Source organism: Mus caroli, unplaced genomic scaffold (genome assembly GCF_978045245.1).
Source record: "Mus caroli unplaced genomic scaffold, Mus_caroli_1 scaffold_10, whole genome shotgun sequence".
Taxonomy (NCBI): Eukaryota; Metazoa; Chordata; class Mammalia; order Rodentia; family Muridae; genus Mus; species Mus caroli.
Genome location: NW_028227265.1, coordinates 6,115,346 through 6,142,578, shown reverse-complemented (window position 1 = coordinate 6,142,578; position 27,233 = coordinate 6,115,346). Strand labels below are relative to the sequence as shown.

At 46.9% G+C, this 27,233-nt stretch overlaps 1 protein-coding gene across 1 annotated transcript in view; it reads right to left on the bottom strand.

Annotated features, from left to right (window-relative positions):
* Fanca (FA complementation group A) overlaps window positions 1-24,836 on the bottom strand; it is a 52,520-nt gene extending 27,684 nt beyond the window's left edge. The window contains exons 1-18 of the mRNA XM_021170569.3: window positions 24,758-24,836; window positions 24,354-24,463; window positions 22,471-22,564; window positions 19,119-19,252; window positions 18,898-18,993; window positions 18,455-18,528; window positions 13,726-13,838; window positions 12,929-13,011; window positions 12,340-12,373; window positions 11,663-11,726; window positions 10,989-11,101; window positions 10,493-10,569; window positions 9,978-10,119; window positions 9,536-9,669; window positions 4,796-4,906; window positions 2,525-2,620; window positions 2,382-2,441; window positions 589-677 (exon numbers count right to left, since the gene is read on the bottom strand). Coding sequence (XP_021026228.1) covers window positions 589-677; window positions 2,382-2,441; window positions 2,525-2,620; window positions 4,796-4,906; window positions 9,536-9,669; window positions 9,978-10,119; window positions 10,493-10,569; window positions 10,989-11,101; window positions 11,663-11,726; window positions 12,340-12,373; window positions 12,929-13,011; window positions 13,726-13,838; window positions 18,455-18,528; window positions 18,898-18,993; window positions 19,119-19,252; window positions 22,471-22,564; window positions 24,354-24,463; window positions 24,758-24,836 — 1,703 coding nt within the window. The remainder of the gene's footprint in view (window positions 1-588; window positions 678-2,381; window positions 2,442-2,524; window positions 2,621-4,795; window positions 4,907-9,535; window positions 9,670-9,977; window positions 10,120-10,492; window positions 10,570-10,988; window positions 11,102-11,662; window positions 11,727-12,339; window positions 12,374-12,928; window positions 13,012-13,725; window positions 13,839-18,454; window positions 18,529-18,897; window positions 18,994-19,118; window positions 19,253-22,470; window positions 22,565-24,353; window positions 24,464-24,757) is intronic.
* Between the last annotated feature and the right edge of the window lie 2,397 nt (window positions 24,837-27,233).

The following is a 27,233-nucleotide window of genomic DNA, read 5'->3' as shown; positions in this document are numbered from 1 at the left end:
AGGTCAGTAATCCTTTATTCCCACATGGCTTCAATTAGGTACCATCTATTGCCTGTTTCAAATATCGAGGCACCATGTGCTGTCGCAGAAGTGAACAGGCTTGGCGTGGAGGCACGTGCCTTCAATCTTAGGAGACCGAGGCAGGCAGTGAGTTTGAAGCCAGCCTGTTCTACATTGAGTTTCAGATCAAAATCAGACATAGACCTGCCCTCATTCTATGCCACCTCAGACATCATTTTTGACACAGCATCCACACCGGTCTCCCATGATAGAATATGACCCTTCCATCCCCATGTAACCTTGAGAGCAAAAGGGGACCAACTTCAAGATGCCCAGTAAAGCAGTGTCGGCCTGGCCATGTCTCAAACATGCTGCAGTGGGCAGATGTTACCCTGCATCTGAACATGCTGTAGTCGGCAGGTGCTCCCCTGCATCTGAACATGCTGTAGTCGGCAGGTGCTCCCCTGCATCTGAACATGCTGTAGTCGGCAGGTGCTCCCCTGCATCTGAACATGCTGTAGTCGGCAGGTGCTCCCCTGCATCTGTATATGCTATAGTTGGCAGGTGCTCCCCACAGCCTGCACCTACCTGGCCTCCAGGACAGGCATTGGGATCTTCCCTGTTTGTTCAAACACCATGATGGCCTTCTTAACATCCTGGACCGCTTGGCTCTCACGCTAGGTCCATGCAGGGTGGGAGAGAGAAAGAAAGAAGATTTGAAAGCCAGTAAAGAAGCAGGCAAGCTGGGCCGTGGTGGTGCACGCCTTTAATCCCAGCACTCGGGAGGCAGAGACTGGTAGATTTCTGAGTTCGAGGCCAGCCTGGTCTACAAAGTGAGTTCCAGGACAGCCAGGGCTACACAGAGAAACCCTGTCTCGAAAAAAAAAAAAAAAAAGAAGCAGGCAAACCAGACACCAACTTGGCTCCTGCTGCTCTGAGTGTTAGACACCGCAGCGGTAAAGGGTGAGATGGGCACCATTCAGCCTAGAACATTCCCAGATCCCCAGGCCCTGCTGTGTGGACACACGTGAACCCTAAGGTTCAAAAAGCCAGTGCCATCTTCCAACTGCACTCGCTCAAGCCTCTCTCTCTCTCTCTCTTCCTCTTCCAGACGAGAAAGAGGAAGGCTTTGAGGTGGGATGGGCTGGAATAGAGGCTTAACTTTGAGATTTAAAAAAATTACTAAATGTTGGGGCTGGAGAGATGGCTCAGCGGGTAAGAGCACTGACTGCTCTTCCAGAGGTCCTGAGTTCAAATCCCAGCAACCACATGGTGGCTCACAACCATCTGTAATGGGATCTGATGCCCTCTTCTGGTGTGTGTGAAGGGAGCAACAGTGGACTCATATAAATAAAATAAATAAACCTGTAGAAAACATTGTTAAATGTCAAAGCTAGGTGTGGTGGCAAATAATCTAAGTACCCAGGAGACTGAGGAGTTTAAAGCCAGTCCGAGCCACATGATAAGAAAATAGGGAAGACAGAAACAGAGAGGGGCAAAATGGCTCAGTGGGTCATGGTGCCGGCCATACAGGCCTGGGAGAAAACACAAAGCTGTCCTCTGACCGCCACATGTGCACATGTATGGCCCATCCCTCTGACATAGTTTATTAAATATAAAAATGGGCCAAGCAAGCTGGTCCAGGAGGTAAAGCGTTTGCCACCAAGCTGGTGTTCAACCCTCAGGATCTACGAGCTGCGAAGAGAGAACCAACTCCTGTGAGTTCTGTTCTAACCTCTGCACGAGTACCATAAAAAAATCAGCTCAGGTTGGTTGGTGGGGGCGCACGCCTTTAGTCCCAGCACTCTGGAGGCAGAGGCAGGCAGATCTCTGAGGCCAGTCCAGTCTATAGATTGAGTGCCAGGTCAGCCATGCTACACAAAGAGACCTCGTGTTGAAAGAACAACAACAACAAAAAAGTAGATAAATAAAATTAAGTTGGGCTAGTGAGATGGCTCAGTGGGTAAGAGCACCCGACTGCTCTTCTGAAGGTCCAGAGTTCAAATCCCAGCAACCACATGGTGGCTCACAACCACCCGAAATGAGATATGATGCCCTCTTCTGGTGTGTCTGAAGACAGCTACAGTGTACTTACATATAATAAATAAATAAATAAATCTTAAAAAAAAAAAAAAAAGAATTATGTCAATAAAATTAAGCTAATTTAAAAAATTCCGAAGAGCATTCACTGCATGTGACACAGGCCACTCTCCTCTGCTAGTGTGGTCAAACAAAGACAGACAGTACAAACACTTTCAGGAAAACAGCCAAGCCAGCCTCACCAGAGATGAACCAAGTGGAAGATGTGGAGGGTCAAAATACTCAGGCCCAGAGGCAAGGGACCCAAAGACCATGGGTCAACCAAAAGCAACTTTCATTACCTCGGCAATTTCCCCAGGAGATGACAAATCCTCGTAGAGCCCCACGTTCTCCAGGGAAACCTTCAGAGGGGTAAACAAGCAGGTGAGGACAAAAGCGGGCACTGGGTGTTTCCAGGCAAGACTAGGACAGGGACCAGACTTGCCTTGAGGTCAGCAAGCCTTGTCTTGGCCAAGGAGATGTAGTCTGTAAGGAGGGAGTGGTACTTGCTTGGCACCAGGGGTGGGTGGAAAATATGCACCTGCAAGAGAACACAGCACAGCAGTGTCAGGCCAAGGGAGAGCATGGCGCGTTTCCTGGGGACCTGAGCGGTACTTGCTAATGGGGTACAGTGCTGATGGTAAGAGATGGTTGCTAACAGGCATGAGACGTGTAACTATTGACATCAACTCACAAGGAGTCTGTTGTAATGATGCACACCCGTAGCCCAGCACACAGGAGGCAGGGGTAAAAAGGATCATGCCAAGTTCAAGGCCAGCCTGGCCTACATAGCAAGTTCTAGGCTAGCCAGAGGTATATAGCGATAGTGTCCCAAAAAAACCCAGAAGAGAAGGCCCTTCCTTCTTGGGAGAAAATGAAGAAAACTGTACTGTGGCTGGTTCTGTGAGTGGCAGGGAAAGCAAGGCTATAGAGAGCTCTGTGGACAACCAGCAGCTCCACACCACGGTCCCTGCCGTCTAGAGAGAGAAGACGCTGTATGCGCAGTCGGTCCATGCAGAGTCACGCCTGTGATTGCACAACGTGCTTTGGCTGGAAACTGACCACAGTGCTAGGATTGAGAACCACAAGTCCAGTGAGGGCTTTGAGCCAGGCGGCCATGCTCCACAGCACGAGGAGGGGTCAGAAGACACGAAGGAAGAATATTTCTCAAAATCGACAGGGAACACAGGTAGAATTTGCTCACAGGTGTGCACAATGACCTCGCCTTCCATGTACGTTTGGTTAGAGTCAGAGAGGGGGAAGAAAGGCTCTCGGTGTCCAGACCTCTCCTTTCTCAGAGCTGAAGGCTGAGACACTGAGGCGCTCAGGACAGGATACAACAGCGATGCTGTGTGTGTGCTTGTGTGTTCTCGAGAGTGTGTGTCGGTCACAGCCCTATTACCCATACCAGCACCTGACAGTCTTAAAGACTTGGCCACAAACAATAATGTATAAGATGGCTTCCCATGATGGCTGAAATCTGCCAGTCCCTTTGCCCATATATCCCTGCCATCAAATTTGGCAAAAACAGAGCGCCAGAGCGTCACGTACCCAGCGCAGCCCCAAAATAAGCGGGGGACAGGGTTAGCTGATAAAATGAAAATAACACCAGCAAGCCTCCTTCCTCGTTTGAGATGGTGTTCCACTGCTCCTCACAATGGATTTGAATTCCTGGGCTCCTGAGGTCTCATGGCCAGGCCTTGAGTGGCTGAGACCGTATACCACCGTGCCCAGCTTCAGACCCTTTGGGAGTTTGAGACAGCATCTTGCTGCAGAGGCCTGGACAGAACTTAGGATCCTCTCACCTTTGCCTCTGAAATGTTGGGGTTGGGACTACAGCACTGGGCCACTATCTCTGGCCTCAGGACTTGTTGCTCTTCTCGTTTTGAGACAAGTGTCTCACAAAGCAGCCCAGGCTGTCCCAGAGCGCCTGTGCTGAGCAGACCTCTCTCACGCTTGTGATGGTCCCACCTCTGCCTCCCAAATGCTGGCATTCAAAGTGTACGCCGTCTTACACAGACTTGTTACAAATGTCCCAACAGTAACTTACACAAACCCCTTTTATTAAAAAGAAAACAAAACCTTCTGGAAGAAAAAACCATTGTAAATTTGGGGGTCTCTCTATGAAATTTTTTTTTTAGTAAATTTAATATGTATGGATGTTTTTAATAAGTATGGTGGTCTGCCTGCATGTCTGCCCATCGTGTGTGTGCCTGGTGCCTGCAAAGGCCAGAAGAGAGATCCCCAGGAAACTGGAGTTACAGCCAGTGGTGAGCCACCATGTGGGTGCTAGGAACCGAACCCGGGTCCTCTGAAAGGACACAATGCTGAGCCACCTCTCTAGGACCTAGACCTTGAACACATAAAACCGTATCATTTCATTGAGGCAAAACCAGACCTGCCTACATTTACTGATCTCCCAGTCACTCTTCCTCCCAGACCCCACCTGGACCTGCTCATCCTTCTGAGAGCCTATGCAGCGGGCAGTCTATTACACGCTGGCAGAATACATTCTCTTCCCCTGAGCTGGGAGTGTGGGTGCTCCTAGGTGCCTGTGCGGGCTCACTGTACATCAATGCTGGGCATCACCTGAACTGTCTGGAGAAGCGCAGAAAGCAGCCCTGGCTCAGCGTGATCTACAGAGGAGGCTGGGGTGACCCTTATAGGTAGGACATCACAAGCAGACAGCCATAGGATGCAGCTGTCAGCTCCCTACCTGCATGTACCGAGGGGCTTCCCAGGGCACGAGGTCAGACAGGAACTTGAAGAGGAAGACCAGTGTTTTCTTGCTGCAGCTGTGGTAGCCATGTGAGCTCCCAAAGAACTCCTAGAGAAAGAAAGAGAGAGAGAGAGAGAGAGAGAGAGAGATCATGAGCCCCAGGGGCCGCTTACTGTCAGTAGGAGCCCACTCTGTGCTCAGTAGCTACACCTGCTACTGAAACACTGCTGCTGAAAAGAAAAAGTAACTTTGGTTCAGACTTCAAAACGTGCCAGAGATGAGCCAAGTTTATTAAAGAAGTCACAATTGCTGAGCAAATAGTATCTCTGGACAGGATGTGGAGGCTCAGGTCTGTAATTCTAGTACTCGGAAGGCTGAGGCAGGAGGAGTGCTACTGGGATGCATGGCGAGTTCCAGGGCAGATTAGACTAAATGTGAAACCCTGTCTCAAGACAACACTGACAAAGAGAGGGTGCAGATAGAGCCTGGCTGGTGCAGATACAGCCCAGCTGGTATAAATAGAGCCCGGCTGGTGCAGATAGACACACACACATATCAAGTATCACTTTTAAAACATTACAGTGTACAAATATACATGAGGAAAAAAACCACCCTTATACACAACATAATACAAACATTTTTCCTTCTCGCTCTGTCCCCAAGATTTATTTATTTTACTATATGTGAGTACACTGTAGCTGTCTTCAGACACACCAGAAGGAGGCATCAGATCCCATTACAGATGGTTGTGAGCCACCATGTGGTTGTTGGGATTTGAACTCAGGAACTCCAGAAGAGCAGTCAGTGCTCTTTTCTACTGAATCATCTCTCCACCCTCTGCAAAAAACTTTTTTCCAATTTTTTATTAGCTATTCTCTTCATTTACATTTCAAATGCTATCCCAAAAGTCCCCTATACCCTCCTCCCGACCCTGCTCCTCTACCCACCCACTCCCACTTCTTGGCCCTGGCGTTCCCCTGTACTGGGACATATAAAGTTTGCAAGACCAAGGGCCTCTCTTCCCAATGATGGTCGACTAGGCCATCTTCTGCTACATATGCAGCTAGAGACACGAACTCCGGGGGTACTGGTTAGTTCATATTGTTGTTCCACCTATAGGGTGGCAGATCCCTTCAGCTCCTTGGGTGCTTTCTCTAGCTCCTCCATTGGGGGCCCTGTGTTCCATCCAATAGCTGACTGTGAGCATCCACTTCTGTGTTTGCCAGGCACAGGCATAAAATTATTTTTTAAACTAAGTAAAATTACATCTAACTAAAGACTATGATACGATACGACAACACTGCTGAGCTAAACTAGTAGGTTTTGTTGGTTTGTTGTGTTTGTATGTACGTGTGACAAGTTCTCATTCCTGGCTAACATCGAATTCACCATGTAACCTCAAACTCAAGATATCTACCTATTTTGCCATCTGGATGCTGGCATTAAAGGCATATGTCATAACATTTCAGCTTACATTTATTATTTTTTTAAGATTTATTTTTATTTTATGTATATGGGTGTTTTGTCTGCCTGTATGCCCGCACACCAGAAGAGAGCATCAGACCCCATTACAGATGGTTGTGAGCCACTACATGGGTGCTGGGGCTTGAACTCAGGACCTCTGGAAGAGCAGGCATTCTTCTGAGCAGCTGAGCCATCTCTTCAGCATTAATAGTTTTTAAAAAATATGTAGGGCTGGAGAGATGGCTCAGCGGTTAAGAGCACTGACTGCTCTTTCAGAGGTCTTGAGTTCAATTCCCACCAATCACATGGTGGCTCATAGCCATCTGTAATGGGATCTGATGTCCTCTTCTGGTGTGTCTGAAGAGAGCAACAGTGCACTCATAGAAACGAAATAAATAAATAAATCTTTTAAAAAAAATATGTAGATAGAGAGCCCAGCAAAAATAGTTGACTCTGACCTATGATCTGTCCTGATGATCAGGACATCAAGATGACTCAGTTGGTAAGGGCACTTGTACACAGGCCTGACATCCTGAGATGACACAGAAGGCAGCGAAGATTGGAAACTTGTCCAAGAATGGATCCGAGTGAGGAGTCTGAGTGCTTGTGAGAAAACAAGACAAGTGTGACCTTAGTTTCTTCAGAACCGTGGACTTGCTCTTGCGTGTGCGTCCCTGCTCCTCCCAGGAGTAGCAGATAGGGCTTGGTTTAATTTAGATTAGCCTTTACAGCTGGCCACTGTTACTTGTTTATTCGCCTCTACAGAAAACCACATCTCCACCTTGGGCTTGTCCTTGTGGTTATTTACAGCGTGAACTCATGAGAACTCTACTCAGGTGATCTTTATTAACCCTCAGAGGATAATGTGATGCTCTGGATTAAGTTGGCTGTAGTGTAAGAATTTACTCCACTTCATTTTTAGGCTCCCCTCTCCCAGGTCTGACTGCCTCAAGAATGGTGAACAGGAAGGATTTCTAAGGGCCTTCTCTGGCCTCCCTCAGACTACCGTCTATGTGCGTGCATAGTTATACACAGACACACACACACAAATTAAGAATATTAAAACAGGGCTGGTGAGATGGCTCAGTGGGTAAGAGCACCCGACTGCTCTTCCGAAGGTCCAGAGTTCAAATCTCAGCAACCACATGGTGGCTCACAACCACCCGAAATGAGATCTGACACCCTCTTCTGGTGTGTCTGAAAAAAAAAAAAAAAAAAAAAAAAAAAAAAAGAATATTAAAACAGCCGGGCGTGGTGGCGCACGCCTTTAATCCCAGCACTCGGGAGGCAGAGGCAGGCGGATTTCTGAGTTCGAGGCCAGCCTGGTCTACAAAGTGAGTTCCAGGACAGCCAGGGCTACACAGAGAAACCCTGTCTCGAAAAACCAAAAAAAAAAAAAGAATATTAAAACAGGCACTCAAATACTAAACATAAAAATATAGACAACTAAAATGCAACCAACAACACAGGTAAGTTGGGTACATTTTAAATTACATCTATTTTGAATGAGCCAGGGAAACCGTCCGATCTGATGACCTGGATCCCACGTGCTAGGAGATAACTGAATCCATGTGTACTCTGTGCTACATGTGCTGCCCTGGAGGTGTGTGCTATTGACTTTAGTTGGCTTCAGGGCTTTTGAACGTGGCGTTCTCATGCTTGCACGACAGATATTTTACCCACTGCACCTTCTTCCCAGCTCTAAATTATATCCTGATGAAGCTGATTTTTAAAAGTAAAATAATAAAAAAGCAAACAAACAAAAACCAAAAAACAAGCACATCTTTTCAACAACATCAACAACAACAAAAGTAAAATAAGGGATGGCTGAAGAAATGACACAGAGGTTAAGAGCATTGGCTGCTCTTCCAGAGGACCTGGGTTCAATTCTCAGAACCCACATGGTGGCCCCAGGGACTCCAAAGCCCTCCTCTGGCCTCACTGTACCAATCACACACAGGTATATAGATATACATGCAACTAAAACACTCATAAACATAAGAAAACAAAATTAAAAATAAATTAAAAGGTTAAAAGGAGGGGTTAGCGATTAAGAGCATGTGCTGTTCAGATCTCTGAGTTTGAGCCCAGTCTGGTCTACAGACTGAGTTCCAGAACAGTTAAGGTTAGACAGAGAAACCCTGCGTCAAAAAAAAAAAAAAAAAAAAAAAGCAAAAAACAAAAAACAAACAAAAATAAACTAAACTCCCTTCCTTTCTCCCACCCCCTGCTCTGTCTCTGTCTCCTTCCCTCTCCGTCTCCCTCTCCCTCTCCCACACACAGAAAGAAAAGAACGTGAAGTGGAGCATGGTAGCACATGTCTTTAATCCCAGAACTCAGGCAGCAGAGATGGGTGGATTTCTGAATTTGAGGCCAGCCTTGTCTGCATAGTGAGCTCCAGGTTAACCAAAGTGAGACATTATTATTATTATTATTATTAAAAACAAACAGGCGCCGGGCGTGGTGGCACACGCCTCTAATTCCAGCAAGTTCGAGGCCAGCCTGGTCTACAAAGTGAGTTCCAGGACAGCCAGAGCTATACAGAGAAACCCTGTCTCGAAAAACCAAAAAAAAAAAAAAAAAAAAAAATCCAAACAGGCAAGATGTCTTAGCAGCTCAAAGTGTTGCAAATCTCACATCCTGAGTGATTCCTGGAACCCATAGTGCATGCACATGTGCGCACACGTGCGTACACACACTCACACACACACACACACACACACACACACTCACACCGGTCTAAACCTGTATCCACACGAGCTGACCAAGGATTTCCCTGCAGACTTCACCTTAGGAGCACAGACTCAACACTCCTGGGGTGACCTGAGATCTGTACTTTCAAAGCCCTTTGCAAGGTGAGTCTGAGGACTCTCAGGCTCAGCAGCACTGCGCAGACAAAAACACAGGTTGCAGCCAAAAGCAGAAGATGGACATGTAAGTAGGGTCCATGTAAGGACGAGGCGCACACCTCAGAACCTTCAGGAAAAAGCAAGCAGTGTGTCTGACACAAAGAAGGCGCTACTGGTCCTACTCTTGCTGAACGGTCTCCTATCTTAGGAAGGTTCCAGTAAAGGAGATTCCACCCAACAGGCGACTGCTGAGGACGCAGAGCTGGGTTGTGTGCAGAGCATAGTAGACAGCTTCTGGAAACATGCATGAGCGAGGATCTGCCTCGGCCAAGCTTGCCACACTCACCTCCGTTACCCGCAGTTCCCTCCACCCCGAAACCAAAGCTCTCAGTTTGTCAGATAACCTGCTTCCCCGGTAACTCACCTTGAACCAATCTGCATAGGACGGGAATACATAGGGGCCCTCCAGAGTAGCCTGGCGCACAATCAGGAACGCAGTGACCATGCTGTCTAGGTGGTAGCTCTCAAAGGCCCGGGCCATCAAAGAAGCTACCCAACCTGTGAGATTAGGACACAGTCAGAAGCAGGCGAGGGCAGGTCACTCACATAACGAGAGCTTTACTGGTGACTGAGTATCTTTGCTGGGCTCTCCTCACACTGCAACAGCCACCTCATGCTGGACATAAGCTGCCTCGGTCACACAGAAGGAGCACTCATACAGTGTGACACACATGCACACAGGGTTCTATTAAGTTCTTAGTGAGTGACAGGCTCCAGTCATGTGCTCGCTCAGCCTCTACAGTGTGGGACAAGACTCACATTTGCATGCAAATCACAAGTGTGACAGGGCTCCCATGAACACGTACCTTTAACCAGCTGCCGTGCCTCGGGAAAGCAGACGACCAGGGTAGACACACAGGAGAGTACATGTTGCCAGTTAACCTCCTGCATCTCCAGGACTTCCTGCAAACGGCCAACTGACTCCTCTGGACCCAGGGTCACCAAAACCTGGAATAACAGTCCCAGCTCCTTTCAAAATCCCAGTATACCATTGCCAGCCAGGTGCCAGCTCTTCCGCTCTGTCTAGCCCCTCCACTCCAACACCAGAGAAGTGCAGACTTCATGAGGAGCCTCAACAGTGGCCGCCATATTTCTCCTCTCTGCAGTGGTCAGCAGTGGCTGGAAGAATTCTTGTTCTGAGAAGGAAAAGGCTCTGCCCAATGACAAGTTCCATCTCCCGATCCTGAACTACCGTCCTGGTGAGTACAGTCTCTTGCTGGAGACTCTGGAACCTTCTCACACATGCAGTGTCCATGGGAGCCACTGATCCAGTCTTACCCGTGAAGTCCTGCTGCATGGAGTGGACCAACCCCACACTCACCCTGCAGTACAGATCCGTGAGCAGATGATGTGTTTTAGCAAAGCTCCACTCTTTCTGCATTTCAATGGCATCAGACACTGGGGAGGAAAAACAAAAACTTCAAGTCAGCGTTTATTTTAAAACAAACAAACAAACAACCCAACCAACCAAGCAACCAACCATCCAAAATACCCTGTTTTTTAAGTTTCTATGTCAACTGTTTTAATTTGTTCAACACTGTTGACACAACCATTTCCTTTTGTTAACTGAGGTCATTCCTCTGAATCAGAGGGATGTGGGTTCCAGAGGACAGGATGCCAGACCCTGAGTTGGTGTCACGATCTCAAGGGCCTTAAAGCATTCCATTTCACCCCCAGGTCTCAGCGCTCAGGAGACTGCGGAGGACAGAGCCACAAGCCCACCCAAGGGTCACTGATATCTCTGTGAGAGTTCCACCATAGGTATAGGGGAAGAGACCCCAAAATGAGCAGACAGTGGCCATGGCACGGAGGCCTACCTTTCAGCACGGGCTTGTGAGTCAGAATCTGAGTTAGCGTGTGACTGAAGAAGCTCTTCAGAGAATCCTCTGTTACCATACCACAGCATGTATGTCCGGAGTAGATAGGAATCCTGCAAATGACATGAGGGGTGTCCAAGAGGGAAAGCACTGTTCATAGCCTGGATCCTGTCTAAGAACCAATGGGGCTCACCATCCTGCAAGCCAGGAAATCACTTTCTCAACCAGGCCATGAAGCCACACGTGTCAAATGAATCATAGGACATGTGGTTTCATCAAGAGAGAAGTGAGCCCTCTTAGGATGTCAAGAGTCCAGAAGCAGGCAGGAGATTAGACACACTAGGAAGGCTGGAGCTGCATACCACAGCTGAAGACAGACACGTGGGAGGGAGGTCACACACGCGGGACAGAAAAGTGGGGCTGAAGGACCTTTAGGGTCCCACATCCTAGAAATCTGGAGGCTGAACAGGATTCTACAATAAGAAAGAGATTTCTTGCCCCACCTCAGAAAAGGCTGGAGAGACCCCCTGGGCTTTAGCAACAATCTTCCCCGAGGTCTCCAACCAGTAGGGAGTACCTAGCTGGTTACTGCTACCACCCAAGTGTTTAAGACGCCATGCTTCATAGCGAAGTAAGACCGTCTTTCACACGAACAGCAGGCCTCGAAGACGTACCAGCCACTCACTGCCTGGCAATCCAAAGTCGTCTGTGGATCAGCCTCCAGGGTATCAAGTGAAACTGATGACAAAACATAGGGTGGAAAAACAAGATCAGCTCCGTGGGGGTCCCTGTCCTGTGTCACCCCAAGCACTATCAGACAGAAGGCCAATGTCTGTCACAGGCCTCTGGAGATCCACCAGGTCTGCCAAGAAGACATCTAAGCCCTGTCAGAGCACTGGGATCTGTGAGCTGTAAAGCTAGGGACAGCTCGCAGGACTGTGAATGCTGTACTGAGCTGGTGACACTTCATCACTCTAGACATTCTGTGGGGCTAGCGATGGAATGAATGTGCAAGCTTAGTGTTCTACCTCTGTCCTTAATCCCATCACTCGGGAGGCTGAGGCAGGCAGATCTCTGAGTTCAAGGCCAGCCTGGTCTACAGAGAAAGTTCCAGGACAGCCAGGGCACTCTTCAGACGACCCAGGTTCAATTCCCAGCACCTGCCTGATAGCTTATAACTGTCTATAACTCTATTTACAGGGGAAGCAACACCATTGTCTGGCCTCTGTGCACGGAGATATATGCATGCATGCATACACATACACACACACACACACACACACGAATCTGCTAGAACTGGTAGTAAGGGAAGGAGTCGCTTATATCCGGAGGTTCACAGTGAGCAACTTACAAGCCAGCATTCTCTGCAGTACATCAGTGGCAACCTGTTGACGGAACACAGATCCACTCAGTAATTAGTTCTCAAGCAGTCACACGCTGACTGGCAGTACACAGGAGGATGCCTTGCTATGCTGAGGCAAAAGAAGAAATGGTCTCACTCTTGGGAGCTCTTTCTCACTTCTTAATAAATCCATGTAAGTTCTGATGTGTGTGTGTGTGTATGTGTGTGTGTGTGTGAGAGAGAGAGAGAGAGGGGAAGAGGGGCAAATGTAGGCAGGCATATAGGCAGATCAACTTTACACATCATACAAGTGGGAGTGGTAGTTAATGCAGAGCTATGCTCCCAATGCACTTGGGAGGCGGACTCAAGAATAGAAAGTCAAGGTCAAGCCATGCATGGAGGCACAGGTCGTTAATCCCAGCACTAGGGAGGCAGAGGCAGGCGGATCTCTGAGTTCGAGGCCAGCCTGGTCTACAGAGTGAGTTCCAGGACAGCCAGGGCTACACAGAGAGACAAAAAGAAACTTCAAGATCATCCTTTCCTGCATGAGGTTGTCTCAAAGCCCAGTCCTCCTCCAGCCTTTGCCTCCCCTCCCTACCTGGGGCAGCCTTTCGGGCTCTACAAGTCTTCTTGGGTCTGAGCTTCCCTGAAACCCCCTTGAAATTAACAGTTGCACAAGACCTGAAAGATAAAATATTCAAAGTAATTTATATGCATTAGGGTCTCCAAACAGCAGTGGCTCGTGCTGACCTAGCTCCAGGGAGTACACGTGTGCAGACTGCAGAACTGTTCATGCGAAGGGCACCTAGCCCTCAGTGAACCCCCACGCCTGCCACGGCCCGCCTGACTGAGACACAAGCGTTTATCCAGCTACTTAAAGAGTCAAGTTTATGGAAAAGAGGTCTAAGATTTTATTTCTACTTTATGCTTCCTTTTGCTTTGAGACTGGCATCTTGCTAAACTGCCCACATCAGCTTCAACCTCAGCAACCCAGTGAAGAAAACCCAACCCCGCCACAAACACTCCTCACGAGGATTCCAACCAGTCAAGAAGACAAGAGGGGAGCTGGAGGGATGGCTCAGTGGTTAGGAGCACAGACTGCTCTTCCAGAGGTCCCGAGTTCAAATCTCAGCAACCACATGGTGGCTCACAACCATCTGTCATGGGATCCGATGCCCTCTTCTGGTGTGTGTGAAGACAGCAACAGTGTACTTCACATACATGAAATAAAAATAAATCTTAAAAAAAACAAAAAACCAAAAAACAAAAAAAAGAGGCCCATGACTGACCTGGTTAGCTCATTTCACACTAGATCCACAGGATTGGAGAGACTGCTCTCTTTTCCAGTATCAGAAGGAATAATTGTCCCCAGGAACCTGTCTGCTATGAACATACCAGAGAGCATGGCTTCCGTAGTATCTGGGGATGGGCAGGATGCGCCTATCTGCTCACACAGAGAGCGTAGGTTCCTGAAGAGCCACATGGCCATGGCTTCCGAGTCAGGATGGCTGGGGACAAGAAGAACAGAGGCTGGATTCCCCATCCCACCACCTTCACAATTTCATTCATTTGTTATTTATTGCAATAGTCACTTAAGTAGGAAGCACTGGCTAGCAAGAACAAGATAGCAGCTGCCAAATCCTGTCTCAAGCACCTGCATGGCTGCTGCTAATGCAAGAGAAAAACCATCACATCATTTTTAAAAGTGTACCAACGAGAGGGCTGGAGGAGATGGCTCAGAGGTTAAGAGCACTGACTACTCTTCCAGAGGTCCTGAGTTCAATTCCCAGCATCCAGATGGTGGCTCACAACCATCTGTAATGGGATCTGACGCCCTCTTCTGGTGTGCAGGTGTACATGCAGGCAGAACTCTATACATAGCAAATAAATAGATCTTTTTTAAAAAAAAAACAAGTTTACTAATGAACTGGGTGTGGTAGCACATGCCTTTAGTCCCAGCACAGGGGAGGCAGAGGCAAGTGGCTCTCCGTGAGCTCATGGCCAGTCTACTCTAGTTCCAGGATAGCCAGGGTTAGATAGTGAAACCCTTTAAGAACGTTTAGTGATAGAGATGGCTCCAAGATTAAAGCACTTGCCACTCTCGCAGAGGACCCAGTTTGAGTCCAGACACCCACATGCCAGCTCCAGTTCCAGATCCAAGATCAGGCCCTTTTCTTTTCTGGCCTCTTCCTGTACGTATGTCTATGCATCCGGTATACAAGCATACACGCAGGTACACACACACAGACGTAGAACAAGTAAGTAAATCTAATATAGTGATACTAAAGTGATCGCTCATGGGTTCTGTGTAAGCCACTGCCAACCCACTGCTCCGCCACTAAAAAAAAAAAAAAAGCAACAAAAACCTGTGTGGGGGCAGAGAGCCTATTTTGAATTATTTCAACTCTTTAAAGCTTATTCCAACTTCTTTTATGACCTATACTTTCTGCTGTTTCAGAAATCCTGTTTTGTTTTGGTTCCCTTTGTTTTTGTTTTTAAAAGCTTATTTATTTATTCTATGTATGTGAGTACACTCTAGGTGTACAGATGGTTTGTGAGCCTTCATGTGGTTGTTGGGAATTGAATTTTTAGGACTTCTGCTCGCTCCAGTCAACTCTGCTTGCCCAAAGATTTATAATAATAATAATAATAATAATAATTTATTATTATATGTAAGTACACTGTAGCTGTCTTCAGACACAGCAGAAGAGGGCGTCAGATCTCATCACGGGTGGTTGTAAGCCACCATGTGGTTGCTGGGATTTGAACTCAGGACCTTTGGAAGAGCAGTCAGTGCTCTTACTCCCTGAGCCATCTCACCAGCCCTCCCCTTCTTTTTGAAAGAGGGCCTTAGACAGCCCAGACTACATACACACACTAACTACATAACCGAGGCTGGCCTCAAATGCCTGAGCTTTCTGCTTCCAACCCGCAGTACCAAGATTAGAGGTGTATGCCACTACATCTGGTGGCACTAGGAACTGCATCTAGGGCTTTGGGCATGGTAGACAAGTACTCTGCCACGTGACCTACATCTCCAAACCTCTGTTCATGTGCTCACGTGAGCTCTCCCTGGCCGAGTATCCTAGGGTGACCAGTTAGTGTTTTGCCATGTTCAGGTAACCTATGGCTCTATTAAATTTTTCTTAAGCTGAGGTTTCACTATATAACCCTGGCTAGCCTGGTACTCTACTCACAGAAATTCCTGCCTCTGCCTCCTGGGTGCTGACACTGAAGGCACGAGCTGTCATAACTGCTGATCTAACTAACTATCCAGTACCAAGAGGAATCCACAAGTCTACCAATTATTATCAAAGCGTGCTTTTCACCTTTAATTCCGTCCACTATTGTGTGGCAGACTCCGATGTCCTGGTGTGTATGTATTAGGAGATGTGCTCTGTGTGCAATTAAGTTTATTGATCATTTCTAGCCTCTGAGCTTTATTATAAATAGGTCTTCCTCCTTTAAGATCTTAAAAACAACTGTCTGGGATTTCCTCTTTTGTTTTTGGAGACAAGGTTTATCTGTGTAGCCTTGGGTGTCCTGGAACTTGTTCTGTAGACCAGGCTGGCCTCGAACTCAGAGAACGCCTGCCTGCCTCTGTCTTGAGTACTGAGATTGAAGGCGTGTGCCACCTCTGCCCAGTATTTTCTCTTGTCTTTTTATACCTCTATTTTTATTTCTTTGATTCACTCAAGCCTTTTGTGGGTAGGGTTTAAGGAAAAAATTCAACTTAAAAAAAATTCTTATGGGAACTGGTGTCGCAGCATGACCTGGTTTCAAGATGGCATTTTCAACTATGCTTGATGTCTCAAGCTAGACCTCAGAAAAGCTCAGACTGCCAGCCTTCTGATGGACCAGACAGGCAGGAGGTCCCAGACACGTCATGTAAGGCCTTGTACTCTTTTTCATCCAACCTCCTGAGGTATGAACACTCCCAATTCTTGAGCCTTTATGAATAAATAAAATAGACCGGTTGATTATCTTCATGGTTGGTTGTCTTCATGGCTGGTTGTCCTCACAGTTGGCTATCTTGATGGTTGGATATCTTCACAGTTGGTTAGCTTGATGGATGGTTGTCTTGTTGGTTGTATATCTTCATGGTTGGTTGTCCTCACGGTTGGTCATCTTCATCCACACCGCTGGCACAGCATAATCTGCTAAATCTCTTACTGCCGGTCCACCTGCTTCCCTTCTTCCAATTTTTTTATTTTTTTGCTATCTTGTGTACTATTCCATTTTATCAGGTAACGCCTTGTTATAAAAGTTTCTCTCTGGGCTGACTAATAATGTAAAGACACTTGCCACCATGCCTGACAACCTGAGTCCCATCCCAGGGAGCCACCGTATCCCACATGTTGTCCTCTGACTTGCACACAAGTGCGATGGTACATTTGTATCCTCACACAAATTAACAGTCTGACTCCTGAGGTGACTTCAGAAAAGAATAAATACAGCTACGTACATTTTATCAGCCATGTTTACCTGAGCATCTCTCTCTCTTTTTTTTGGGGGGGTGGGGGGTTCAAGACAGGGTTTCTCTGTGTAGCCCTGGCTGTGCTGGAACTCACTCTGTAGACCAGGCTGGCCTCGAACTCAGAAATCTGCCTGCCTCTGCCTCCTGAGTGCTGGGAATAAAGGTGTGCGACACCACGCCCGGCCCTCTCTTTTTTTAGTTGACTTTTTGTTTTGTTTTGAGTCAGAGTCTTATGGAGCCTCGGGTGGGTCTTTGATCTCGGTATGTAACCGAGAGTACCTTTAAGTCATTTGTTTGCTTTTTAGTGACTTTATATTTATCTTTAAATCTGATTTTAAAGAACCCTTCTTTGTGCAGGAGTATGTTTGTATACCACACGCATGCACTGCCTACAGAAGTAAGATCCCCTGGACCTGGAGTTACGAATGCAAGGAACTACAGTGGGTGTTGGAAACCAAACCTAGGTCCTCTGCAAGTGCAACAAGTGCTTCTAACCTGAGCAACTCTCCAGCCCAGACCTTGAACTTGTGATTCTCTCTGCCCTCCCCCGACATCTGGGCTTAGAGGACTGAGCTACGGTGCTGCTTCGTGAAATGCTGGGGACTGAGCTCGGGCTTCATGCTCTCAGCGCCAATACTCTACACCCAAGTCCCTCTTTCTTCAGCTTTGGTTTTTATTTTGTTTTGAAACAGTAACACTATGTAGCCCTGGCTAGCCTAAAACTCACCACGTAGTGGAGGCTAGCCTTGAACTCACAGAAATCCACCTACCTTCCTCTGCCCTGCAAAATTCTTTCTTGTCTCTTTTTCCCCACATTATTTTTTGGTTTTTCGAGACAGGGTTTCTCTATGTAGCCCTGGCTGTCCTGGAACTCACTCTGTAGACCAGGCTGGCCTTGAACTCAGAGATCCACCTGCCTCTGCCTCCCGAGTGCTGGGATTATAGGCATGTACCACCATGCCAGGTTTATTTCCCCACATTTTAAAAAGTAATCATCATGACGGGCTGAGGGCGCAGCTCAGTCAGGGAACTGTTCCCTGTGCCCAGGGCTAGCGAGACACACACAAGATCCCTGGGCTTGCTGGCTAGCAAGTCTAGCCATATCGGCAAGCTCCTACTTCAGTGAAACCCTGTGTCAAAAGGTAAGTGGAGAAAGATTGTGAAAGACACACAATACTGGCCTTAGGCTTCTACTAGCATGTATGTACCCATGTACATACGAGCATGTGTGTAATTTATGTACAGACTATGTATATACAAGCATGTGTATAACTTATGTACAGACTACACCCATACAAAGCATGTACATTTACATATACGTATTAAAATCATCATCATGAGACATGTACAAAGAAAACATGCACAAGTATACTTTAATACCACTAAATGTTCTCATAACAAAAAGGACAAGCCAGTCAGGCAAGCCGGCTTAGCAGATAAAGGCTCTTACCAGCAGACTCGACCCCAGAACCCACACAGAGGAAGGGGAAAACTCGGCCCTCTTCTGAGCTCCTCACGTGAGCCACGGCACACGCACCCCCCACCCCACAATAAACAAACAAACAGCGTTTAGAGACAGCTTAGAAACACAGCTATGGAACAGAGAAAGGCGGCGCGATGGTAAGTGGTGAAGAGTGAGCGGGGTACCTCTGCAGTAGCTCCTGTAGGCTCACGACGCCGTGCCTGTGAAGACGCCACACAGCTTCCAGCAACAAAGAGTTCTGAAAAGCACAACAGCGGTTATCTCGACGTGGGCTTTGTCCTACAGAGTGTCCGGCCCAGGGTATGCTCATCTGCCCAGAGAAAGTGTCTAAAGGACTCAGGTCACACAGCATTCATGTCCCTTTCTGTTCTGCATGGCTTTCCCTCTGCAGTCTGTGACAGCTCTGACCTCACAGGAGTCTCCAGTGACGTCATTCCCAATCCTTTCTACACTCTGGGCCGGGGCGAACAGAGGTCCTGAGTCCAATTCCCAGCAACCACATGAAAGCTCACAACCATCTGTACAGCTACAGTGTACTCATATATACATAAAATGAATATATAAATTGTAAAAAAAAAAAAAAAAAAAAAAAGATCTTCATATTCACCTGTGCTTTCCATAATTCCTGACAGAAGGTGAGACGGGAGACCATATTTTGTGCCAACAAATGCCGGGCATTCACTAGTAAGGAAGACAGCTTCTTCTAAAGAGAGATATGATCTGGTTTTTTTTTTAAATGTAAATTATCTAAAAACAATATTAAAGGAACATCTTATTTTCCCAAACAGCTAAAACGGACAGGTCGTATTTAAGGGGCCGGCTTCTCACACTTTGTTCCGGGCTGAGCAGCACGGGGTGGCTGGGCTCCACGCAGACCTGCTGCACACTGTGAGCAAACACTTTGGCAGATAGCACCCCCACAGGAACTCCCAGCCTCAAGGCCTGATCCTGGAAAGCAGAGCCTAAAAACGAAAGCAAGCCATGACTTTCCCTTAAAACACGACAAACACAACCCTCCAAAGACTTAAGTTGAAAACGGCTTCTTATTTAGTGGTAGCATCATGGTAGATAAAGAATAGACAGAAAGAGAAAAACAGGAGACACAAAATGAAGATGATTTTGTGGACAAACTGGCAGCTCTCAGTACACTCAGAGGCAACCTCTGAACTCCAAGCCACGCACATACGCACGCATCTTCTACCACAGCGGATTCGCCCCATTACAACATACAGAGGGCACGTTATCACCCCCCATAGAAAGCAGCTCAGTGAGCAGAGCTCATCGGGCTTCCAGGGATGCTATGAGGAAGGCTCCACAATGAGTGGATCACTAACATATATGTTTAAAACTATATGGGCTAGGGATGCAGCTCACGTGGTAGGGTGTTTATTGAGGCACTGGATTAGACCCTCAGCTCCTTATGCCATGACAGGGATCGAACCCATGGCCTCAGACACCGGACACAAGTGCCACACACTGTGGTTCACCCTGAGTCCCTAATTACTTTAGCCCCCAGGGACCTCACAAACATTCAAGTCCAAACTGGACAGGATTTCCAGACACTCTGCCTTGCACCTGAAAGGGAGCAGAGGATCATGGGTACACTCAGACAGAGGCTAGAGAAGCTGATCCTCTACAGCAATCACCAGGCTCTTGACCCAGTTTGTGGTCAGTAATCCTGAAGGTGAAATGTTCGGGGGAGCCTAGAAACAGGCAGTGTTTACAAGCAAATCATTTCTGATTTATTTCACTTCCAAAACTAATTGTCAAGGAAAAAAAAAAATAGGAAGGCTGGAGAGAGGGCTCAGCAGTTAAGAGTACGTGTTGCTCTTCCAGAGGACCCAGGTTTGAGTCCCACAAGATACACAGTGGCCTATAACTGTCTGTAACTTCAGCTTCAGGGGATCCAACGCAGTCCACAGACATACGTGCAGAAAAAACATCCACATAAAAAAAACTAAAAAAAAAAAAGAAAAAACCTAATATATATATATATCTGTGTGTGTGCATATATATATACATATATATGTATACACACACAGACATATATATACGTATATATATACCACACACCCATTATCTTCAAGGCTCTAAAAACTCACTCACATCAATGAATAAGGAAAGCCATATGCAATAATTATAGAGGCTTCAAATTATAAGTGTCAGAAATCAGAGCTGGAACTGAAGACAGAAGCCTTTAATTCCTGTTAACAGGAGAATCAAGGGAAGACTGAAAACCCAAGGCCAGCCTGGATGACTTAGTCAAAAATCGTTTAAAGGGCTAGAGACATAAAATACCCTAGGTTCAAACCCCAGTCCATCAAATAATAACAGACTTAAAAAAAGCAAGCGTGAGGGACTGGAATGTGGCCCAGGAAGTGAGACCACCTGCTCTGCTCCTGCACAGAACACAAGTTCATTTTCAACTCCCCAGTCATTGCAAATTCCAATCCCAGGGCACCCAGCACTTTCTTCCGTCCTCTGTGGGTAGCCCCAAGCATGTGACATATACTCACAGATATTCATAAATTAAAAAAAAAATTACGAGCCGGGCGTGGTGGCGCACGCCTTTAATCCCAGCACTCGGGAGGCAGAGGCAGGCGGATTTCTGAGTTCGAGGCCAGCCTGGTCTACAGAGTGAGTTCCAGGACAGCCAGGGCTACACAGAGAAACCCTGTCTCGAAAAATCAAAAAAAAAAAAAAAATTACTGAGGGCTATCAAGATGTCCCAGTGTGTGAAGCTGCCTGAAGTCAAGGCTGAAAACCTGAGTTTGGTCCCCAGCAATGACACGGCTGAAGGGGAAAACAGACTCACATAGCTGACCTCCGACCGCCACATGATCACCGCAGCACGCAAGCTCACAGTGAGTGAATGAATGCATAATGAAAACAGTAGACTAAAAAAGGAACGAATCATGAAGTGATTATCACTTTCTGAAAGAAATCACAGATAGGGCTGGAGAGATGGCTCAGCGGTTAAGAGCACTGACTGCTCCTCTGAAGGTCCTGAGTTCAGATCCCAGCAACCACATGGTGGCTCACAACCATCCATAATGAGATCTCATGCCTTCTTCTGGGGTGTCTGAAGACAGCTACAGTGTACTCACACATAATAAATAAAGAAATCTTTAGCCGGGCAGTGGTGGCGCACGCCTTTAATCCCAGCACTCGGGAGGCAGAGGCAGGAGGATTTCTGTGTTCGAGGCCAGCCTGGTCTACAGAGTGAATTCCAGGACAGCCAGGGCTACACAGAGAAACCCTGTCTCAGAAAAACAAAAAACAAAACAAAACAAAAAAGAAAAAAGAAATCTTTAAAAAAAAAAGAAAAAAAAGCCAGACTCGATGGCGCACGCCTTTAATTCCAGCACTTGGGAGGCAGAGGCAGGAGGATTTCTAAGTTCGAGGACAGTCTGGTCTACAAAGTGAGTTCCAGGACAGCCAGGGCTCTACAGAGAAACCCTGTCTCAAAAAACCAAAAAGAAAAAAGAAAAAAAAAGTTGTAGGTAAAAATGTGAAGTACAAAAAACAAAACCTTATTTATTGATAACTACCCCCTGCCCTGCTTTCTCTGACTCTCGGGAAATGGGGAGAGTGACACCTGCAAGCACGTGACAGACACACACACACATACAGAGAGACAGACACATACACATACAGAGACAGACAGACACACACAGACAGACAGACAGACAGACAGAGACAGACACACACACATACAGAGAGACAAACACATACAGAGAGACAGACAAACACACACACACACACAGACACACACGAGGGCAGGGAAGAACAATAAATACCTCCAATACCTCCGGGCGGTGGTGGCTCACATCTTTAATCCCACCACTTGAGCGGCAGAGGCAGGGGCAGGTGGATCTCTGTGAGTTCGAGGTCAGTCTAGTCTACATATAGAGTAAGTCCCAAGACAGCCAGAGCTACACAGAGAAACCCTGTGGGAGTGGGGGGGGGGGGAATAGGGTGCGGTGGGGGAGTGGGGGAGTGGGTTAAAGCTAGGAAATAACTCCAAATCAAGTCATAGAGCCCATGGAACTGGTGATGATACAAGAGAAAGGACATTGTTAGGTGGAATCTGAATGTCCACGGACTGTAAACAGATGGTGACTCTTTCCCCTTAACCGTTTCCTAAGTGAGTGAATTGAAAAACACAGTGACAACTCACAGATGAAGGAAGCGGACCGGTCGGAGGAAGCGTCGGCACTGTCGCAGTCAATCAGCTCGCTGAGACGCAACCTTTTACACTGCGGCTCTTCTACCTACAAACCGAAGCGGTAGGAACAGTAAGAAAGAGGGTTTCAAGACCCCAGCAGTGTGAGGCTCGCACAGCAGGCAGGTTTGCTTTGTTTTGGTTGGTTATTTTGGTTTTATTTTGTTTTGCTTTTAAATTCATCTTTGTGTGTGAGAGTGTGTGTGACAGTATGTGTGTGTATGTATGTTAGAATTTTTTAAAGATTTATTTATTGCCGGGCGTGGTGGCGCACGCCTTTAATCCCAGCACTCGGGAGGCAGAGGCAGGCGGATTTCTGAGTTCGAGGCCAGCCTGGTCTACAAAGTGAGTTCCAGGACAGCCAGAGCTATACAGAGAAACCCTGTCTCGAAAAACCAAAAAAAAAAAAAAAAAAAAAAAAAAAAAAAGATTTATTTATTGTATATATATATATATATATATGTGTGTGTGTGTGTGTGTGTGTATATATATATATATATATATGAGTACATTTTATATATATATATGAGTACACTTGTCACTGTATTCAGATATGCCAGAAGAGGGCATCAGATCCCATTACAGATGGTTGTGAGCCACCATGTGGTTGCTGGGATTTGAACTCAGGACCTCCGGAAGAGCAATCAGTGCTGAGCAGCTGAGTGACCTCTAGCAATGACCTACCCTTCGGTGTCTTCCCTGTAAACGAGATTATCGGTAGCTCATGCCTTTCACTCTGGTTTGGAGAAACAAAGGAACTTACAAATATAAATCATACAGATCAGTGTGTGAAAAACTGAAGTTCTGGTGTGCCGATGCTGCAATGGTTTAGTAAAACCAAGTCCAGAAGTAAACAGGATGCTACAATGCCATCCCTATTGTTTAGGAGCATTTTAAACCATGTGAATATGCCTGTGCTTAATTGTCATATTTAAAAATGAGAATTAAATTGTTTGTATGCCATTCTGAACTGTGTTTCAAAACGACAATGTGGAATTAGAGCAGCAAAGGCCTAATTGGTTCTCTTTGGTGGATTATGAAAGACTTCAATTGCCCTCATGTTTCTATATATGCATTTTCTGTCACAATCTGTATTTGCTGCAAAGAAACAATGTTTATCCTAATAGTTAGAACAATTCCAGTGTCTGCAGTGAATGTTTCAGTCAAAGTGTCTCCAAGAGAGGGCTGTCCATCCAATTTGGATGCAGGTAAAGTCGGCTTCTGGAAGTAAAAGCATCCCTTTGTCAGGAGTGAATTCCTCCACCCCGCACCCACACAGGTTACAAATACTGCTCTCTTCCCTGGGTGTCTCTCTGGAACACCACTGAGCCATCTCTCCAGCCCCCAGAATCTCTACTGCTGTAATAAAAACACCATGACCAAAAGCAACTCCGGACGCTTCTTTCAGCTTACAACTTGTACTCCATCTTGCTGGGCGTGGTGGTGCACGCCTTTAATCCCAGCACTTGGGAGAGAGAGGCAGGCGGATCTCTGAGTTCGAGGCCAGCCTGGTCTACAGAGTGAGTTCCAGGACAGCCAGGGCTACACAGAGAAAAACCAAAAAAGCCAAACCAGACTGTACAGGAATCATCCCTCCAGCCCCTCGAGTACTTCTCCCCAGAAGGAACTTACTAAAGCCTTTCATGAATTAGTAAATGTACTACCCAACTACTTTCATCTCCAAAGACATAAAATATAAAATAGACTCAGCTCTCCTCCCACCTGGTGCCGGCACCAGTTACTCGTCAAGTACACAGGCTTAGAAGGACATTAAAAAGATTATGATCTGGCTTGGCTCCGAACATCCAACCTGCTCAGCCAAGACAACTTCCTCTTACCTCTAGCAAAAGGTCATGCATATTTTGATGGTATCTCAGGAGTTTCAGAGCAGAATCCTTTAATTTCTGTTCCCTTTCAGGATCATATTTTTGCTTTTTGACTCTGCCCGCTAAAGATATTTAAAAAAAAGAAAAAAAATTGCTCAGAAAATTATAGTGCAACGTACACAGGGTGACACACTGAGCAGAGGTCCAGAGAGAAACTGTCCAAGTCTGTACAGTCACTTGGCGCTGCAGCAAGCGGCAGGACCAGGAAGCCTGGGGCCCACAGCCCTAAGAGGACCAGCGGCTCAGGACGGCTGACTCGCCGGCAGGGCTGAGCCACGCTGGGATCTGGACCCCGAAGAAAGGAGGGACCGCACTGGGCCTGGTTGGGGTCAGAAGGCAGAAATGGCAAGACTTACCCAGCAGCTCGGTCCAAGTTTTTCGGAGGCCCCGGGGGCCACCGCCCACGGCAGCACCCCTTGCCGGCGAGCCCGGCATAGCGTCTGGAACACCGGCTCTGCAGCCCGCGCTGCCTTCCGATTGGCCGCGGCCAGGCGCTGGCGCTCATTGGCTAGGAGCATTCTTGACCACACCCCTGAGGGCGGACCCTTGCTCTGTGGCCCTCTTCCTCTTGGTTGTAGTTCTTGTCCCGGAGTCTGGCAGCTTTGGGGTGGCAGGGAAGGCAGTGTGGTGGCAGCCTTGGTGCAATACACCTGCGCATGACAACTTGGAGGGAAAGTGGCGCAGAATTGCTAATGGCCCAGAGCTTGGCCTGGGGAGATCACGTGGCAAACTGGACCCAGGTTTTCGGTAAAAAAAAAAAAAAAAACTTTAACCTGCTTTGTTCAAAACTACACAGGATCGATCCGAGTACTCTGCAGTGCTTATTTGACTCTGACTGCGGGAAAATTGACCAAAGGAGTTCTGGTGCTGGGGTGTGACTTTCAAGAGTTGAAGAATAGAGTTGCTATCACTCCCCGCTAAGCGCTCAAAGTACTTAAGAAGGAAAAAGAGCCACAAAACGCTGTCATTCTTGTTTCTTCCTTTATTAAATGCACCTTACGTGCGGCGCGGTGCTGTAATCTCAGCATTCCGAAGGCAGAGGCAGGTGGATCTCTGTGAGTTGGAGGCCAGCCTGAGCTACCGAGCAAGTTCCAGGACAGCCAGGGCTACACAGAGAAACCCCCGACTCTAACAAACAAACAAGCAAACTGAAGGAGGGCATTATGTGCACTGCAGCAACTGTCCTTGATTTTCAGCATTACCCCAGGTGTGTGCACACGCAGACACTAGTGGAAGACAGGACACTAGAGACAGGCTTGAACCGGCCATAGTAGCCAGGTTGTGATTAAAATTCACCCAGCCTGGAATCAGTCAGCAGCTGGAGGAGCCATTATCAGAGCCAGAGCAGAGCAGACAAAGATTGACCAAAGTTTCCCAGGAATCAGGTTTATCTGCCTTCATGACCTGGAGGTGCTACGGTCACACTGGGAGCCAAAAAGTCACTTTATGCATCAAAGAGAACACTTAAAGATATAAAACTGAAGAGAAACAATTTTTTAAATGTATTTCTACAAAAATTCATCACTATGGCCAGGACTCATCCCAGTTCAGGATCAAATGTGTCTGACAGCCCCACGTTGCCTCTAGCATCAGAAGTGCCATCAGAGAGGAGCATCAGAGAGCTGCTCTGCCACATCAGATGTGGCTCAAGGCTGGCTCAGTTAAGAGCACCGACTGCTCTTCCGAAGGTCATGAGTTCAAATCTCAGCAACCACATGGTGGCTCACAATCATCCATAACAAAATCTGATGCCCTCTTCTGGAGTGTCTGAAGACAGCTACAGTGTTCTTACATATAATAAATAAGTAAATCTTATTTAAAAAAAAAAAATAATAATAAAAAAAGGCTGTACTTCCATCATTGCCCACAAGATGGACCCCCTCCAACACAAGCCCTCCCCACCCACACTGTTCCTTGCCTGCTGCCCTGTTGTTGTTGTTGTTGTTGTTGTTGAACTCAGAGATACACTGCCTCTGCCGACTGAGAGCTGGTATTAAAGGCATGTACCTAACCCTGGCAAAATGCAGAAAGGGCCATTTTCTGCATTTTGGTCTACAAAGTGAGTTCCAGGACAGCCAGGGCTACACAGAGAAACCCTGTCACAAACAAACAAACAAACCCCCCCCCCAAAAAAAAAAGAAAGAAAGAAAAAGAAAAAGATAATCTGCTCTCAGCCAGAGAAACCCTGTCTCAAAAAAACAAAAAAAAAAACAAAAAACAAAAAAAGAAAGAAAAAGAAAAAGATAATCTGCTCTCAGCCAGCCTACAAGGACAAAAAAGAGTACTAGCTTACCCCAAATTACACCAACAGACCACCACCACCGCTGGTACTTACTGTGTGTTTTCAAGCTTTCATTGGAAACGTTTTTCTTTCCATGGCTGCTTCGTAATCTGCATTTTCAACAAGTGCAGTAGCACAAGCTAGAGATCCTATCAGCTCTGGAAGCTGAGGCAGGAGGATCATTTCTGCCTAGGAGTTTGGGGTAGCCTAGGCAATATTGCAAGATTCCCATTTCAAAAACAGAGTTAGAGAGCCGCCGAGGTGGAAACTGGCTAAGATACCCAGTGTTGACCTCTGCACTCTACACACATGTGCACACAAGCATTCACACATTCATAAGTAGGAATGCACGCACATACACACACACACACACACACATACCATACATACACATACACACACAACGGGCCTGTCTTATCCACAGGCATAAATATCTTCTACTTTGTGGATGTAGCCTTCTCCCACATTAATTTCTTATTGTTCTCTGTTGAGTCCCACTGCTCAACAGCACTGTTGCTGATTTTTTAATTAATTGGTTTTCCAAGACAGGA